The following is a 17498-nucleotide window of genomic DNA, read 5'->3' on the forward strand; positions in this document are numbered from 1 at the left end:
GGACTTCATGAAGTGAAGTCGCAGTGATGGACAGTAGTGAGGGGAAGTTTGATTCTTTCAGCTCCCAAATGGTTCTTCATCTATTATCACCTGCAACCCCATATATGAACATAACTTGCAATGTTTCATATGATAAATCCTTCTGCATTCAATATCCCTATATGAGAAGCCTTTTACTTCCTTTATTTATGTATTTGTTTTGTTATGAAAGCACACATTCTAAGTTTTGCATAATATTATAATCAAACCTTTAATTAATAAAAACAAATGAACAAAGCACTGCAACCAAATCTACAGAACAGAGCCATAATATTCATTTATTATTATATTACTCTTCAACCAGATGTTGCTTCTCTTACTGCTGTCAGTTATATTTATAGGTTTCTGTTTATTAACTGAGGGGACGGACTCACCTGACTGTCCTGTCTGTCCCACTGCAGAGAGTCAGATTTTCACACAATGGAATGATCCCATATCCTTATACCTGACTGGTTACAAGGCTGCCATGGTAATCAAATCACAGTTCTGTTGTGAGCAGAGAGCTTACACTGAAAGTAAGAGCTGAGCAGCAAAAGGGGGAAAAAAGTGGTTAGACGGTTCCCCCTCTTTCTCTCTCTCTCCCTCCTCTCCTGTGTTGTGCTGCTTGTTGTGCTGCTGTGTTTGCTGCCACTCCCTTATAAAGAAGGACGACTCTTAGTGAGGAGCCGGCTCTTAAGAGCCGAAAAGTTAGCGTCACTAACAGACGTATAAGGAACTGATGTAAATGTAAAGGTGTATGAAGGCTACCTGGAGTCTTTTTCTCCTGAAACAGAGTATCTTCCTAAACCCCAGACGCACAACGCAGATATGCAGTAAACTGAAATAATGTGAATTTTAAAATTCATAGCAAACACTGCAAGTATTGGTTTAAATGTAACCAGCAATCATCTAAAACAGGCACATATTTGAGCACAAATCAAAAAGCAAAGACCTGGATTTAATGTTCACTTTTTTCAAGTCGTCATAAAACATGTAAATCTCTAAAGCAACACTCCATTTTATTCTTTTTGTAAGCAGAGATTTTTAGCAGATACAATGCCAGAGCTGCTTCACTGACAGTGAATGGGATCTTTGAAGAGACTGTGGCAGGACTCAGGAGGATTTTATGGCTGTGTTTTGTGGTCTGTAACTGGCTTACAAACCACTTTTGCATCTGGATGCAAAAGCTTAAATTGTCTGAGAAATTTCAAAGTTGTTTTCTCCTGTTGAACATTTGTGTTACATACGTCAACTGCAGTGCTGTTTTGGCCCCTTTTTCTCATTATATTTAGCATTCTGTGACAGCCCTGTGAGCAGAAAGTGTTTCTGCTGCTCATATCGCACAACGTTGGAAGTCTGAAAAAAAGACACTTTATCTTTAAATTAAAAGAAACTGAATGTGGAAAGAAGTATTTTCAGCAGTTTGGGTGCTCCAGAAGAAATCAAAACTAGTTTAGTTTTTGTTTTCTGTGTTTCTCTAAGTTGAAAAGGGAAAAGAATCAGTTCTCCACTAACTCGGCGGATCATTTGCATTTCTCTTTCAGGTGTTATGGGCGAATACGAGCCAAAGATTGAAGTTCAGTTTCCAGAAGTTGTTCACGTTGCCAAAGGATCCACTGTAAAGCTGGAATGCTTCGCTCTTGGAAAGTAAGCAAAGTACACACTGAGCGAGCTCAGCATCATTTAAAGGCAGAATGTTAACAATAGCACTTCTGTGTTGCAGAAACTTTGACTATATCCCTGTGTGTTTTAAGCTAGGCTATGAAACCGGGTTAACAGGGTGGTCATTCTGTGGTATTAGGGAATTCACTAAGGATATGTTTTTACCACAGTGTGTTGAATCAAACTAGTTAAAAAGAGTTAGAATAAAACCAGTAAAATTACATGAGGTCAGACACATTTAACAGCTGAAAGAAACTTCAATGAATCTATCAAATTGCAGACAATTTTGTAAATAAATGTGTTAAACTAAAATTGCCAAAATCCAATTTTTAACATCATTTTTGCTCATCTAGTTTCTCCTCCCATGTTACAACTGATTTGTAATTACTCATAAAAACATTACTCAAATCTGAATAAACTTTTTATTCTATTCTAACAAGATGGAAAACAAAAACCTTCTCCCTCATAACCACAGCTAAGACGTGTCTTTCACAAGAAGTGACTGCTTCCGGGGAAAAGGCTCATCTTGCTACCAAGTTCAACTTTAATATTAGACTGTGGCTGAATTAGTTAGAAGATTGTGTGAAATGAGGTTCTGTGTGAGATTCTGTGAAGATATTGACCGTGATAGTTATATTATTTGTAATAGAAATATTAGCTTGTTGGAAATTAAATACATCACTGGAGTAATGGAAGCTAACATGCTAGCCAGTCATTCACCATCTGTTTTAGCTAATTTTAGCTAACTTGAATATCCTCAAAATGGATATGTGGGACACAAACCATGTCAGCAGATGTTCATATGCTGCCACATGGCTGGGCAAAGTCCATTAACAAAACCATAAGGTTCTGATTACACACCACCTGACGCCATACATTTAGCTTCAGTCTAGCCTCGTCTTGATCTTGGTGACGACTTGTTGCTTAGCCTAGCATTAGCAGTTTTTCTTTCTATTCTGATAGCGTTTTTCAGTGAGGTTCTAGTTACTCATGTGTGGACAAGTTCTCCTTTTTTATAAAATTTTCACTTGGGTTTTGATATAAAACTGAATTTCTAGGCTGCAGTATCTTTAAAATCTCATGTATATGAACATTTCATACTTGTCACTCATTTTCTAGCTAGCTGAAGCTAAAATTATTTCTGTCAAGTAAATTTACTTTAAAAAAGTATCAACAGTGTTTTTCACACATCAGTTACATCCCATCCACCAATGAGATGGAATATAACTGTTGAAACCCATTGCAGGGGATTGATGGGATGATTCTGAATAGTTGAACTAGTTGTCACAGTCTATTATAATATCATATAATTCCAATAAATATCAGGATTCAGATATTTAAAGGTTTTAGTTTTAGGGTTCCTAAAACAGGAACAAATGAGAGTCCAGTGATCTATGATATTTTTAGGCAGTAACGTAAATTGACTTAAATCATGCTTGAGGTTTGACCATTTTTATGACCATTTACTTTTATAACAGTTCAAAAATGTTAAACTAAAAGCTAAGCTGAGATGTGATGATTTAAGTAAGGTAGATGGGTACAGAATGGTGTGATTACTACTGCGGAGTTACAAGTTAGTAAAGGAGGGATTTTAACTGTAGTTTTGGCTCAGAGTAACTGTCTGATGTGAAACTAGAGCGATGTAGCAAACAAAGGTTTTGAGTTAATTGTGTTTTATTGTTACACTCTACTGTCCTGTTAGGTATTTACTCAGACCAGATCGGAAACAATTCCCAAGTTTTCTTCTCAGTTCTTGGTTCACACAGGAAGCTAGACGGAGGGTTTCGCCCCATCTTCCACCTTCATTCCACATTTAAATAATAAACAGTTTTGGTGTAAACAACAGGCTTTGGGCAGGTGGCATAAAGATTTATAAAATTGTATTTGCACCGAGGCGGTCCACCGTGTTTTTTTATTAAAGATGTTAATTTGAGTATTGGGGCAATTGGGCAATTATGTCACTGGAAGACATTGCTGACAATATGAAACCCACAACTATAGAATCTTAAAAACAACAAATCAAAAAAATACAATTAAAATAAATATCAATATTTTGCACTTCTGTTAAATCCAAATGAACTCATCAGTTAGTGGATTTGAAAACATAATGTGATGCTGTACACATTTAGAACCGGCCCATCACATAAATCAGCTAAGAGACTATCAATGCTGTTAAATTTGGTTTAATGGTTTCAACCATCCATGCCGAGGTAAACTCCAGACAACAAGCAGCGGCAGCATAGAGGCCAACCTGTAGAGCCGCCAGCCGTGTGATTGGTCCGCACTCCATGTTCAGTGCATCAGCTTTAAAAACTATAAACTCATCTTTCTCTCAGGAATAATTCTGCCCTTCCAATCAAATATGCACTGCAGCAGAGATGCTTGCAGTCCTGATTATTTAAAAGAAACAACGTTTTTTTTTTTTTTTTAAACAACAAAAACAAACAACGCTCAGCCTGGCGGAGGGGCAAGTAAAGCGTCCACCAGACTTATGATACACTGAGAGAAACCCTGCTATTATGATGAGTGGAGGGTTGCATTGCTCAACATTAATAGAATCTCATTTGGTCTCTTCTCCAATTGTCAGACATTTAGCTTCATCTTCCAGAACTAAATTTTAATTTACAATAAATTAAAGTATTATATTTATTCCTTTACCTTTTTAACAGAAGGTCACTTCATATTTTCTGAAGTCTCTCTGTTATACGTTCCTTATTGTTCCTTATATGTGCAGTAATACCTTTTATAAATGCTAACTGACACTTCTGCATAGACCACAGTTCCCCTTGCAGAGGATTCAAGTCCTCGATAATTGGAAATGGCAATCAATCTGATTGGTCAAATGGTGGGTCCAAACATCTCCTGTTGTTTTTTCTCCAAACTGGACTCTAGGCTGGCATTATAAATTATGTTTCATGTTAAGGTCATTAGATGGAGAAAGAAAAACATGGAGAGGAAGCCTGGCATTTCAGCGGCTTTCTTCCATGAACAGGAAGCCGACCTTTAGTGTTGGATCTGAATTGCAGACTTTAACACAGAAAGCTATATTTAGATCAGTGAGGATGTTGAAAAGTCCAAACTGCATTATGCAAGCTCTTTTAGGGAAGTCATTAAATTTGAATAAGTGAGGGACAGAAACTAATCCTGATATTAATTGGGTTAAACATTTTTACAACTCAGATTGCACTTTAAAAGCTTTTCCATTTCCATTAAAAGTACAAATTGTTCATTAAACATTTTTACTGCTGGTTTTATCTGTTGACCCTAAAACACATCAACCCCTTATTTTCCAGCCCTGCACCCTCCATCAGCTGGAGGAGAGTGGACGGCGTACCGTTCCCCAGGAAGGTGGACATGAGGAAGGCCAGCGGCGTCCTGGAAATCCCGTACTTCCAACAGGAGGACGCCGGCACGTACGAGTGCATGGCCGAGAACTCCCGGGGGATGAACACGGTGAAAGGAAAGCTCTCTTTCTACGGTAGGTGACCCGCCGCACATGAATATTTGACCACAATGGAGGTACGTCTTGTCAGACCGACTCAGACTGAAAAAAAAAAACAGACATGACTCTTCTTACAAAGCAGGCGGCGGAGATCGGCGGCAGATTGTTTGGCACACATGAGCAAAGAGGCCGGTTTTAACGGCACATCAAAATGATTAAAGCCTGTCAGCCATGATGCCTCTAATATTTTGATCCAGATTAAAGGAGTGATGCGGATGAGGCTGAGCCCTTGGATGTGACCTTGTTGGTGAGCTTCTCATTGGGTTCCACCAGATGGCACCGTGATTGACGTCCAACTTGACTGAAGATCACAGCTGTTAAATGTACTATACATAGAGTAGGGCCCCATATGTCAGGGACATAATCTGCATAGCAGTAACATCTGGACGAGCAGGAAGAGGATTTGCCATTGTTGCTAGTGATCCCCCAACTGGAGTCACCGCTACGCAGGTTAGCTTTAGGAAGTCGGCATCGGCACACACCAACGATTGTAAAGAGCAAAAATGAAACAAGAAACAATAATCACAATCAGAAAGTGATAAACAAGGTAACCTTGGTTGAGAAATATGTCTATATTTAACAGAAAGAAAACACTGAAGTGAGATCCAGCAGAACTCCCGAATGTTTTTTCAATCAACAAGCACCTGGATCAATCCCTAAAAATGATCAAACCAGCAGCAGAATAAGAAAAACATGCCTGGGTGTTTGTTGTGAGAAAAAATTCAGCAAGAAAATTGTAATAATTTATGCTTCTTTACTAAAAGTAAGGAAGGGTTGAAGGGCAAGTGGAGGCATAGAGAAGTGGCCTCTGGCTTGAAAAGAATAATAATACAGCATTTTAATCAAGTTATTGTAACTTACACAAGATTATCTATTTTTTTCAATATTTCACACCATTTATGAATCACTAAGATGAATCGTCATTGCCTTGTTCTGTCTGTTAGCAACGTCAGGCAAAATTAATGAGCAACTATCCCCAAAATGGAAGTCCCCTCAACAGAGTACAATACAGATCGATTTGATGGTGTCCATATTTTTGTTACATATTCAAGCAATGCTGAAAAGTAGTTTATATTTTAATGTGTGTTTAGGTAGTTGTTTTGTGTGTGTGCGTGTGTGTGTGTGTGTGTGTCAATATTTCTGAAGCTATTGGAAAGCCTTTTTAGTTCATCTTAAGTGGTGCCATGTTTGTTAGGAAAGTTCATTTAAAAGTCGAGCGTCAGAGTTAAGTATGCCAATGCTGAACAGCTTTTGGTGGAGGGAGTGTGATGCTGTGGGACGACATATAGCCTTGTCATTATGGTAATCTCAAAGCAGAAAGATATGGCGATAAATAGGCTGCAAAATTGAAGACATGAGATAATTGGTCTTACCTTTATCTATGTCTGCCAAAATGTGTATTTTAATTTATGTGGTATTCAACAACACTAATGGAAAATAGCCGTTTGGCTCATGGTTGGGTTGTAACAGTGTGGGAATTTTGCACTATGATTGTTATGTCCTAATTTAATCCCTTCAGCTTCAGCATAAATGTTTGTGTCAACATTATTGCTTTTTTTATCTCAGTAGTGGCAGACTTAGTAATATATCGGATCGTTTCACTTAGACAAGTGCGTATACAGTATATACTATATATATATATATATGCTCAAACCTTAGACAAGTGCGTATACAGTATATACTATATATATATATATATGCTCAAACCTTAGACAAGTGCGTATACAGTATATACTATATATACTGTATACGCACTTGTCTAAGGTTTGAATCTGAAAGCAAAGCATTATATTATTTTGGTGCTGCTGAGTACAAACCAGCTATCAACTACAATCCAGCTAAAAGCTAACATATTTAGCATTAGCTGCTAGAAAGGTAATAGCTACTAGGAAACTGGTAGCCTAAAAAACTAGTAGCTACAAGGAAACTAACTAAAAGTTAGGAAGCTAACTTTTAGCAGCTAGTTGCTGCTAAAAGTTAGCAGTTGCTATTTGCTATTTAATACCTTGTAAATTTAGCTGTACTGTGTACTTTTTAAACTGCAAATGGAAGTCTGTGAATCTTTTATGTCCTCGGTACACTCAGTAGGAAAACAAAGCAGCAGCTACTGGTTTCAAGTAAAGAAAAGAAACTTGCATTTTAGTAGCTGCAAGGAAGCTAACATATACTAAAAAGCTAGAAAGTTATTACCTGCTTCCTTTTTTCTTTCCTTCTGAGTTTACTAAGGATAGAAAATATCTTCAAAAAGTCTTTGATGGGTAGTTTTGAAACTCCAAAGTTCAGCTATATTATGCTTTGGTGCTCTTTGTTAATTGGAGTACTTTTCCTTTACTTGTAGAGGGATTTGCAAACAAAATCCCAATGTTTTTCAAACTGCTGTTCTACAATTTCTATACTAGCTACATCTCAGCTCATTGGGGAGATTTGATGCTCCCCAGTGAGCATCCGTGAAATCTCATGGTGATTTTCCTGATGAGGAAACTGGACTTGTTGGTTGTAATAAATACCAGTGATTATTTCATGAGAACACACCCTCAAATAAACTTGTTTTACTCTACTTAACGTTTTGTTATTCCTGACTGTACAGGCCTGTATGAGGCTCCTGAAGTTTATACTAAACTATTTCTAATCATAGACAATACATTACTAAATGAGGAAGGCAGTTACCTTTTCAAATAGGGCTAGGGTGTTTTTTTTTCCTTAATAAATCATTTATAGACACAATTATGTGACTACTCTGGTTATATCTCTGCCCGAAATCTATAAGGGAAAGAAGTTTGTCATATACTTCTCTTACTATCAGTACCTCTAAAGATGAAGGAGAGATGCATGTCTGATGTTCCACTTTTTAATACATGCACCAAAATATTTCCATAGACCTGACTTTTTACAAGCTAAACTGAAATCAATGTGTACTGTACATGCTGTGTATCTTCACTACATTATAAAAACCATGTAAACCCAAATATATTTTTTCTTTATAATAAAATATGTTTATTTTGTAGCTGTCAGTTGCTGTAGAGTTGTGAAAATGTTTTTAGGTTTTTCTGACCTTAAGCCATTGAAACGTGACAGATGAAAGATCTCTTGCAACTCTTTGTGATCATCAGTCAAGAAGAAAGGAATATAACATGCTGTGTCAGCTATCACAAAGTATGTCAATTGGGACATTCCTCAATTTGTCGTTATGTACCTCAGCCGGGATTCTGCCAGCTTCTGCCTTACTAATCCCCCTGAGCCGACTCTTCTCTCATTTCAGATGTCTTTTGTCAGGCCCTGCCTCTCTCTTCCCTGCAGCCAGGTGATAAAAATCTTACTTTGAACTGCTTTTGAATTAAGCCTTTGAGACATTTGTTAGTAGTGTATGCCAGCGGGATGATCGATAGTGGTGTATCTTGTACACCAAAGCATGCTGGAGCACAGAGAGCATTAGTTTGTGTAAAACAGGAAGAAATGTAGATATTATTTTGAGGTCCTGCTGTGCTTATCGGTCAAACATGGATATCTGTACCTTGATGTCACTGCTCATGTTGCAAGAAATAAAGCCTCATAGACTTTACACCCTATGTTAAGGAACTGAAGCTAAAACTCATTAACTGATGATGGACAATGAGAAAATTAAATGGTGCAAAGTCCCTTGCAAAAATATTTACGCCCCATACACGTTTAATCTGGTTGGACAGCGGGGGAAGCAGGGTTTGTTGTCCCATCAGACCATCAGTTCCCAAAACCACACAAAATTTGTTAAAACTGCACACAAGGTCAAGGTCAGGGTTAGAAGCTTGTTGGATCTAATTGACCCCGTCTCTTAAGACTACGGGACGGTAGAATATTGTTCACCACTAAGTAAAGGTTGAAGACAAAAAGTGATCGTCTACTTGCTTGTTTGCGTTGATGTAACTCAGATGGCTTCCTGGTTGCATTTGCATTGGTGTATTTGCAGGCTTCCTGTTGCATAATCTCACAGTGATTTCCTTAATGAGGCAAATTCCCATCTTTCTTCTGCGTTAGGCTCTTGACGTCTGGCCTGATTGCATGCAGGCTTGGCCTCTTACAGGCTGAGATGGACTGCCTGCCTTCATTTGGTGAGCGCTGACTGAGATTCGATATGTGCACAGCAGGTGAGGGATGGAGTGAGGCACCCTGACAGTACAGGTTGAAATAGCAACAACGGAAAAGCAGTCCTGAAAGATGCAGAAAGTGAGATGGCCCATCTGGCATTCCTTGATATAGAGGTGTGGTAATATGCAATATGGATGTTATTGAGAACCCTACAAAACATCTGGTTCTCAAACCTTGTCAGAGATTGATAAAAGGACGCCATAAAAGCTGTCTGTATTTTCTTATCATTGACAAAAAAAAAATCATTTAGCTACAGTAAAGGTTGAAGTTGAGCTCGTACAACAAAAACCTCTTCTCTGCAGCAGAATAAATAAAAGAATCCCCTATTGGCCCCTACCTGTAAAAGAAAACAGTTTCACTATTTGGACTGACAGCTAAGGCGTAGCCTCCATGCAAGTCAAATGTCAACACTTCAACTGACCTTGTAGAGCCTCCTCATCTGCTAGAGGGTTCTCAGAGACCTGCAGCAAAATACTAACAGTTCCTTGAAGCAGAATGAATTTTGATGCTGAATCTGTGCCTGACTCCTGCATATAGCACAGTGAAAAAGTGAATAAAGGTAAGGTTATTTTATTTATATAGCACATTTTCAGCAACCAGACACTACAAAGTGCTTTACGTGAATTAAAAGGAAATACAAACAAAATAACAAACCAAAGGAAAGAGCAAAAGAAGAAAAAGAAGAGAATCTAATAATATTGATCCAAAGTATTTAAACTAGATACGTATATTCAGAGTTGCTAGACAAGTATAAGTAAGTATCCTCTGGTCTTATTCCTTTTCTGAGTTGGAAGAATAGGAGTCTTAAAAAGTAGTTGCTAAGGTAGTTTTTGCCAATTTAATCTCGCTGGAAAAACAGGAAGTTTGGGTCCTTTCCAGTGTGGAAAACATGCATTTCAATGTTAATTCACTATCCAAATGGGAGGGGGGCCCTAACCTAAACTCAGTTCACACCTTAGTCTTAGACCTAACCCCCAACTTAAAACAACACTTCTTCTTATGTGGCTTTGGCCTCATAAAGAAGTCAGTCCCCACAATTTAGTCTGTGTTGTTAGTCCTTACAGTGTATCAAATACAAAGTCACATACACACACACGCCATCTATACTTCCATGTTAAAGCTGTTAAGCTATACTGACAGATATACGTATAGAGTCAGTGGATTTCTCTCTATGTTTTTCTGCTTCACCCAAAGGCAATATATCGTATAGTGGGAGCTAATTAGTGTAGGCTGTTAGTGAAAAGGCTTGACAAAGGTCAGTCCTTGAGAGTGGCATTAGGTGAGGTCTGTGAAATGGAAAAGTGCATTCGGCTTTTCATTTAATCCTGCCAAAAGCCTTCTGTGATATAGGGTGATAAAGCCTTGACCTGAACATCAAGAAGAATGTTGAAAGTAGAACACAAGAGCTTTACAAATCTAGGTTTATGTACCTTTGTTTCGGTTGAATCATTAACTAGCCTTGGGTTACCTGCATGATACAGGAAGAATCAATTCTCCTCCTGTATAATTATACTATCATTTATTCAGATTCTATCGAACTGAGGAGTTTTATGGCACTAGGAACCGCCCTAATGTATATGGAGCCAGTATTTTTCACTTTCATTCAGGTGTAGCCACTCTTGGAAAATAAAAGATATTCTGGAGGAAAAAATAACAACATTAAAGTAATAAATAAAGACTTAAAGAAAAATAGTAAAAACTGTTGTTTTCTTAGACTTACAGAAGTGTTCACAATTCTTCTTCCTTTTCTTTCTGGTTTCAGTTTGTACATTCAACCTCACTTGTCCACTCATGTATACCTTTAAAAAAAACTTTTGACACTGGTGGCCTTTATTCATCAGTATCTAAACAGGAATTAGAGTAGAGAAAGGGAAAAACATGCAGTAAATAGCATAGGTTGGGGAACTGAACCCAGAACAGCTACTATGAGGACTGCAGCCTCAACATGTGGTGTGCCTGTACTGCTATGGATCCACCAGACACTCAATAATGGATTTGTATGTTTCCATTATCCAACTTTATGTAATATTTTGATTGTTGTTTTTTTGTATTATGTACAACAGCTTTAAATACATTTGTTTTGTATGTATTGACACAAGCTTCCACATAATAAGTCAAATATTAATGAGTCTATTATATAAAATGTCATGAACTCATTCTAAATCAACACTGTCAATAGTTATTTTCTTGTTTATTATGGTTTCCAAATATCATAAATGTAGTTTTATCTAAATTTTATGACAATTTATTGTTTTTGAACCAATGTTTGAATTTTTTTTATTTTTGTAGTGACCATTATTTATTTTGTTGGTTGACTTAGTTTTTTTTTTTTTTTTTTTTTTTTTTTGGTTAGTCAGTTGATAGATGTGTTGCTGAGGAATTCTTGGTTAGTTGGCCGATTTGATTTGTTGGTTGATTGTATGGACGGTTGGTTGGTTGGCTGACTTGCTGGCTGCTTGGTTAGTTATTTGGTTGGTTGCTTTGTTGAATGGTTGGTAAGTTAGTGGCCTTGTTGGTTGACTGATTCATTTTTGATTTTATGGCTGCTTGTATTGTTGACTGGTTGGTTAGTCAGTTTATTGGTTTGATAGTGGACTGGTTGATTGCTTGGTTTGGTGGGTGGCTGATTAGCTATTTGGGTATTCTGTTGTCTGTCTGGATATTTGGTTAGTTGGGTGGTTACCTGATTGGTTGTTTGTGATGAACCTGGTTGGTTCATCACAAACCTGATTGGTTAGATAGATGGATGGTTGATGGATTGATTAGTTGGATGGTTGATGGATGCAACCATGGTTGGTTGATTTAAGAAAAAACAGCAGGATGTCAGGGGTATTTGTCAATTTCTGAAAACTGCCCATGGTTCAACTGAATAAACTGGTCTTGTACTAAATTTTAGAAGAAAGTTGCCTTGGTCATATACCGGTAGTTCAAATTTGACTTTTTACTTCCATTTATTTTTATCACTTGTATGTTAATTGTTGAACAACTTTTTCAAAGCAGTAATAACGTTTACTTTGCTTTTCCATGTTTCCAGCTCCACCTCATCTCATCGAGAAGCCCCAAGACGTCCAAAAGTTCATCGATGACTCGCTGGTGTGGGAGTGCAAAGCCACAGGGAAACCGAAACCCTCGTACAGATGGATGAAGAACGGAGAAAACCTGGAATCTACAGAGGTAAAGTCTGCCAAATGTCTCCAAGCTGATAAAGTTCTAAACTTTGGGCACACCGACACGTTTTTACAAATTTCACTCTCAATCTTAGTAGCAAATGAAGAATACCAAACATTCATACTAAGCACACCTTTCTCTGCATTAATTATAGTCATCCACAAAAAAGCATTTATTTCAAAGGTTTTTAACCATGCCCCATTGTGTTGCGTAGATCAAAGAAACAGGCCAAGTGTTTAAAAGCACCGTGATGTAGAAGCTACACTAATCATCTGCTAAATCTCTTCTTACCAACCTCAGTTATTAATTCTGTGCCACCGCAGATGAAAAGCAAGATTTTTTTTTTTTCAGACTCAAGACTTAATTCATTCCTTTGTGCTTCCTGCCCCCACAAGAAATTCTCCATCTCATCCTGGCATATGAAAAAGTGTGATTTTTTTATTATTTATATTAGATTATTACATTTGATGTTTTTTTCCCTTTTTTCTGAGTACCTTTAAGCTGACTGATTGGACACTGCGGCACAGCTTGCTTTTGATAAATAAACTGCCAATATGTTAATTTGCTTCATTATGCAAAGACGGTGACAAACACACCGGAGGACACAGATCAGTGCTTGAGTGTTGTACATGAGGTAGGAATGAACCCGGGTCTGTCACCATGTAACCCGAGGCAGCGCTCCACTCAGCGCAGCCTCTTTCACATAAAATCAGATTTAGTTTACTGTCAGGGGAGCACAATCAACAGTCTGTTTTGCCAACAGCAATGTGTTTTATCAACACCTTTTTATGGTGGTGCAAAAAAAATAAAATCTGCCTCTTGTTTCTTATAAGGTAGTTTCTTAAAAAGATTTAATATTCTATTACATTTGATGAGATTTATTTTCTTATCTTTATGTGGATGTACTTAGGAATTTATGATGGGATAAATAAATCCAAACGGTAGCGCTCGGAGTAAATGGCTAACCCAGTCGCCTGTCTGCGGATGAGGCAGTGCTGGAGTGTGATTAAAGGTTACATCGACTGCCCCGACGTTTGTGCAGCACATTCCTCCTTAACATAGACATAATAAATGGATATATTCAGAAAGCATGGGTGAATGGATTAATCAGCGAAGGTGCTGCATTGTTTGAAATGCCACCATTAACCACTGCTGCTTAATGAGTGGAAGAGGGAAAGGTCAGTAGTGTGAGGAGCAGTGGTGGGGCGGCACTGGTTGTTAGTTATTACTGGGAATTGATTGAGGTCTTTTTTGAGTTGCTTCTTCACTGGACTGTATTTCTGCTGACAGTCTTCTGCCTGGGAAGAAGCAGCCGCCCTGTAAGAGGGAACGAGCGGCCATCTTGATTGTTGTCCTGAATATGCTGTATTTGTGTTAAGGTACAAGACACTCTAGGGAGGCAAAGCAAGCCTTGTGACTGCGCAGACAAAACATGCTTTCATATTTACACAATTGTTTAGCCCAGCTGAACCACAGAATTGGTCTCAGAGATGTGGAACTTTGACTACACTTTCATAGGGGGCAGTAATGGGGTAGTATATACAATCTTTAAAACAGAGAAAAAGAAAGAATAAATCAAATGTATTCTTGTTTTCCCTTAAAAACAATGTAACTGTCAAAGTACTTATAATACATTGATACCTATAGAGTGCTCCTATCTCAGTCTGCACGCACAGAGAGTCCCAGACTTGAACTCCCCAAAATGTTTTTCATTTTCTTCCTTCTTTCGTTCTCTTAGAAAATACTAAAAGGTCTCTGCGCTTTGTTTTTTTTAAGTTCACCACTGGCTGATCTTTACTGTCATTTTCTGACAGTAAATGCGTTGTCACCGGGTGCCTTTCATTTAAAGCTGCAGTATGTAACTTTCATAAAAATATCTTTACATATTTGTTGAAATTGTCACCGTGTGGTGACAGCATAGTATGAGAAAGAAAAAATGTGAAAAAATTTAGTTGCTTCCTTCCCCCAGTGCTAACTAGAAGTAACCAATGAGAGCCAGGAGGCGGGTGTTAGTGCTGAAAATCATGCCCGTGTGCATGCCACTCAGCCCCTCACCACCCAACTCTCATTGCTCTCTGCTACAGTATAGCTTCCCTCCATCAGCACAGCCTGTAGTGAATGCAAATTTAGCTGCAAGTATATGAAAATGATTGACAGTGCTAAGACCCTCCTCCTGGCTCTGATTGGTTGTTTTCGGTCAGGAGCGTAGCATTTCTTGAGATCGATCTTTTCACAGATGATCTGTCTCATTTTATACTGTCATGACATGGTGACAGTTTTAACAAATATGTCAAATATGCAGCTTTAAGGGGGTGAGGGGGGAGCGTGAGTATCTTTTCAAAACTGGGTTTCTTGGGACGCCTTATGCTGCTGGTGTGGGCTGCCCTTTATACAGCCTGGCCTACACAGTGTTCACAGTCTCTGGAAGCAATTGATATGAAAATGGAAATCAGCGTATTACAGCATAATGTGAGGAGTTTATCACAAATATGAGGCAGCTGTAGAATGTGATTGACCTGGGGTCCTGGAAGATGACGATGAACCAATGTGCTGATAATGGCGACTAATGGATCCACATGGTATCATCTGTGTTTTTTATCATTGCTGTTTTGAATGAGTGACTAACTGACTACATCATTGCTGCACTGATGATACCACCATCGATCCCATGCAAGTGGAGTCATTCACATAACCATTACGCTCCCTAATTATGCTGAAGTTGGAGCGTTCCTCCTGCAGGCTAAAGGCTGTAATACACCCGGCTCAGGAGACGACATACGACACAGACTGTGATCAGTATTTACAGCGAAACCAAACATCCACACATCACAAACTATACTGTGAACAATCTTTAATCAGAATAGATACTTCAGGCCAGGTGTGACTTTTCAATATACAGTCATATTAAAAAATTTGAATATGTGTCCCCTAATCTATTTAATTTGTTTCACTTTGTGAATAAAGTTGCTGACATCAATTTAATTTGTTAATATATAAACTTTATTTGTAAATAAATTTACAAAGTTAATTTATTTATAGTTAATAACTTTGAATATTGTTCAATAGTATAGCATAGATCATGGCATGAGCTGTTGAGCTGTCTGTGGGGATGCTTTTATTGAATTAACCATCACCAACAATTAACAATTTTCAGACAAATTAATTTCTTTGTTTATTTTTCCCTCTTCTTTTTTCTCAGCTTTTGAGCGAGAATGCTTCCGTTTCCAGTCTGGGGATCCAGTCGCCATGGTGGTTCTTTTTATGACCCACCGGGTGAAAAACTAATGCTTAGTCTGAATGTTCCTTTTCTTCTGGCCGTTTCCGTTTGAAGGACTTCAATCTCTTGATTTATTGTCAATGGCTTCAGGATTAGGATGGCTTTGCAATTAAAAGAAAACTCTTCAGTGAAAGATGATTTAGTTCATTCAGAGGACGGATGACATACTGTAGTGAACTACTTGAACAGGAGGTTTCCCTTATAGACATCTGAAGTAAAAGATTCCGATTTTAGGTAGTGAGTAATCCCATTAAAGTCAGGTTGACTGCTGTAGTTAAGGGCAGATGGTTAAAATTCCCTAATTTGCTTGTTAATTGAGGCTGTATCAAAGTAAGTAGGCTCAGTTTAAAGGTTTTGTTCCTCTCACTGCAAGCCACCTGGGAACTTTGTTCACGTCTGCTGCTGTGCTTGCTTTTCAGTCGAGTGCTTATGGTAAATTAATCAAAGATCTTTGGAAACAATAAGCAGATTTATCTTGCAGTTCTGCTCTGGTGAATAATAATACTGTGCAGCTCTGTAGTGGCATTTTCCTTTTCTTGTGTTTTGAAGATTAAACTCCGGAGATTAAGATTCATTTCGATTGATTCAGTTGTTGCTTTCTGTTACTTTTACATCTTCATATTTAAGGAAGGCAGTGAAGAGACTTCAGTTTTCTCTTATACCCTTGGGTATTGCCTATCAATTTGAAAAAGAATACATGTTGATTTTTGCACTTATTTAGAAAGAGACTGTGAGAGAGAAGTTTTAGAAATTAAAGGGGAAGAATTATGTAAAATTAAATTTTTTGTGGATTGCACCACATTATATTGTTATTCCCTCATCAAAAACATACCTGGAGTGTTGACTTGATTCTTTTGTGCATGTTTGATTAATCTTTTAATATCCATGACAACCATTCAGCTGTGCAAAAACGCCTGGTTGGACCTAGTGCTGGCTTTGAGGATGCAGCTCCTCCTTAGAGTTACAGTTTCCAAGTTTCCACCTCACAGAGCAGCACCCCCCACACACACACACTCAGCTCCGTCAGGCTAGCCAGCAGCAATTAGCAAACACCTGGTGGAACTGCTGAGGTCATTATAGGAGCTACTGCTCAGTACAATGCTGATAAAAAAAAATTTTATTAAAGGGACTTCAATCCCTCTTCCTTAAAAAAGGAGCCATGTTGTGACGACTTCCTGAAGGCAGAGTTACAGAACGAGCAGGAGTTTTTAAAGAGACAGAGGCCCAATTTCAAGGTGTTAAATAATTTTATCAAGTCATATTTAATATATATAGCATTTTCATAACTGCAATTAAGATTGTTACTAGATTGTGCCATAAAATGGCACTATGTGTCTGAAAAACCCTTTACATTATGTGATAAAAATGTCATCTTTTTATCTAGTGGTTTTGTGCCTAAGAAAAGAGAAATCTGCCACATATTCACTCTTATACTCTAAAAATGGGTCAAACATGGATTGTGGACTCTGCCATTAAAGGTCAAGAACAGTTTGTAACGAACATAAATAATGAGTAGATACCACTCAAACAGTCCAGCAGCAGTCAGATGCAATATTTTCATATATCAACACTACAAATTCATATACATAAATATATATGTAATTTAACATTGTGCACATTTTTTTATCAACCAATTCAGTTTAGTGTTCAGTTCACATGACATGGCCAATCACTTTTGCACTGCAGAAGGGGTGCAGATGGTCCCCCCAGGTCCCAGAGCCAAAAACTGCTGATTTTAGAGGAATGTCA

General features: G+C 37.9%; 1 protein-coding gene across 3 annotated transcripts in view; it reads left to right on the plus strand.

Moving 5' to 3' along the window:
* LOC102224592 (contactin-4) overlaps positions 1-17498 on the plus strand; it is a 228829-nt gene that overhangs the window by 146453 nt on the left and 64878 nt on the right. For all 3 annotated transcript variants that reach the window (XM_023325061.1, XM_023325063.1, XM_023325062.1), the window contains exons 7-9: positions 1563-1665; positions 4974-5158; positions 12339-12478. In XM_023325061.1, coding sequence (XP_023180829.1) covers positions 1563-1665; positions 4974-5158; positions 12339-12478 — 428 coding nt within the window. The remainder of the gene's footprint in view (positions 1-1562; positions 1666-4973; positions 5159-12338; positions 12479-17498) is intronic.

The sequence above is a fragment of the Xiphophorus maculatus genome, chromosome 20 (genome assembly GCF_002775205.1).
Source record: "Xiphophorus maculatus strain JP 163 A chromosome 20, X_maculatus-5.0-male, whole genome shotgun sequence".
Lineage (NCBI taxonomy): Eukaryota > Metazoa > Chordata > Actinopteri > Cyprinodontiformes > Poeciliidae > Xiphophorus > Xiphophorus maculatus.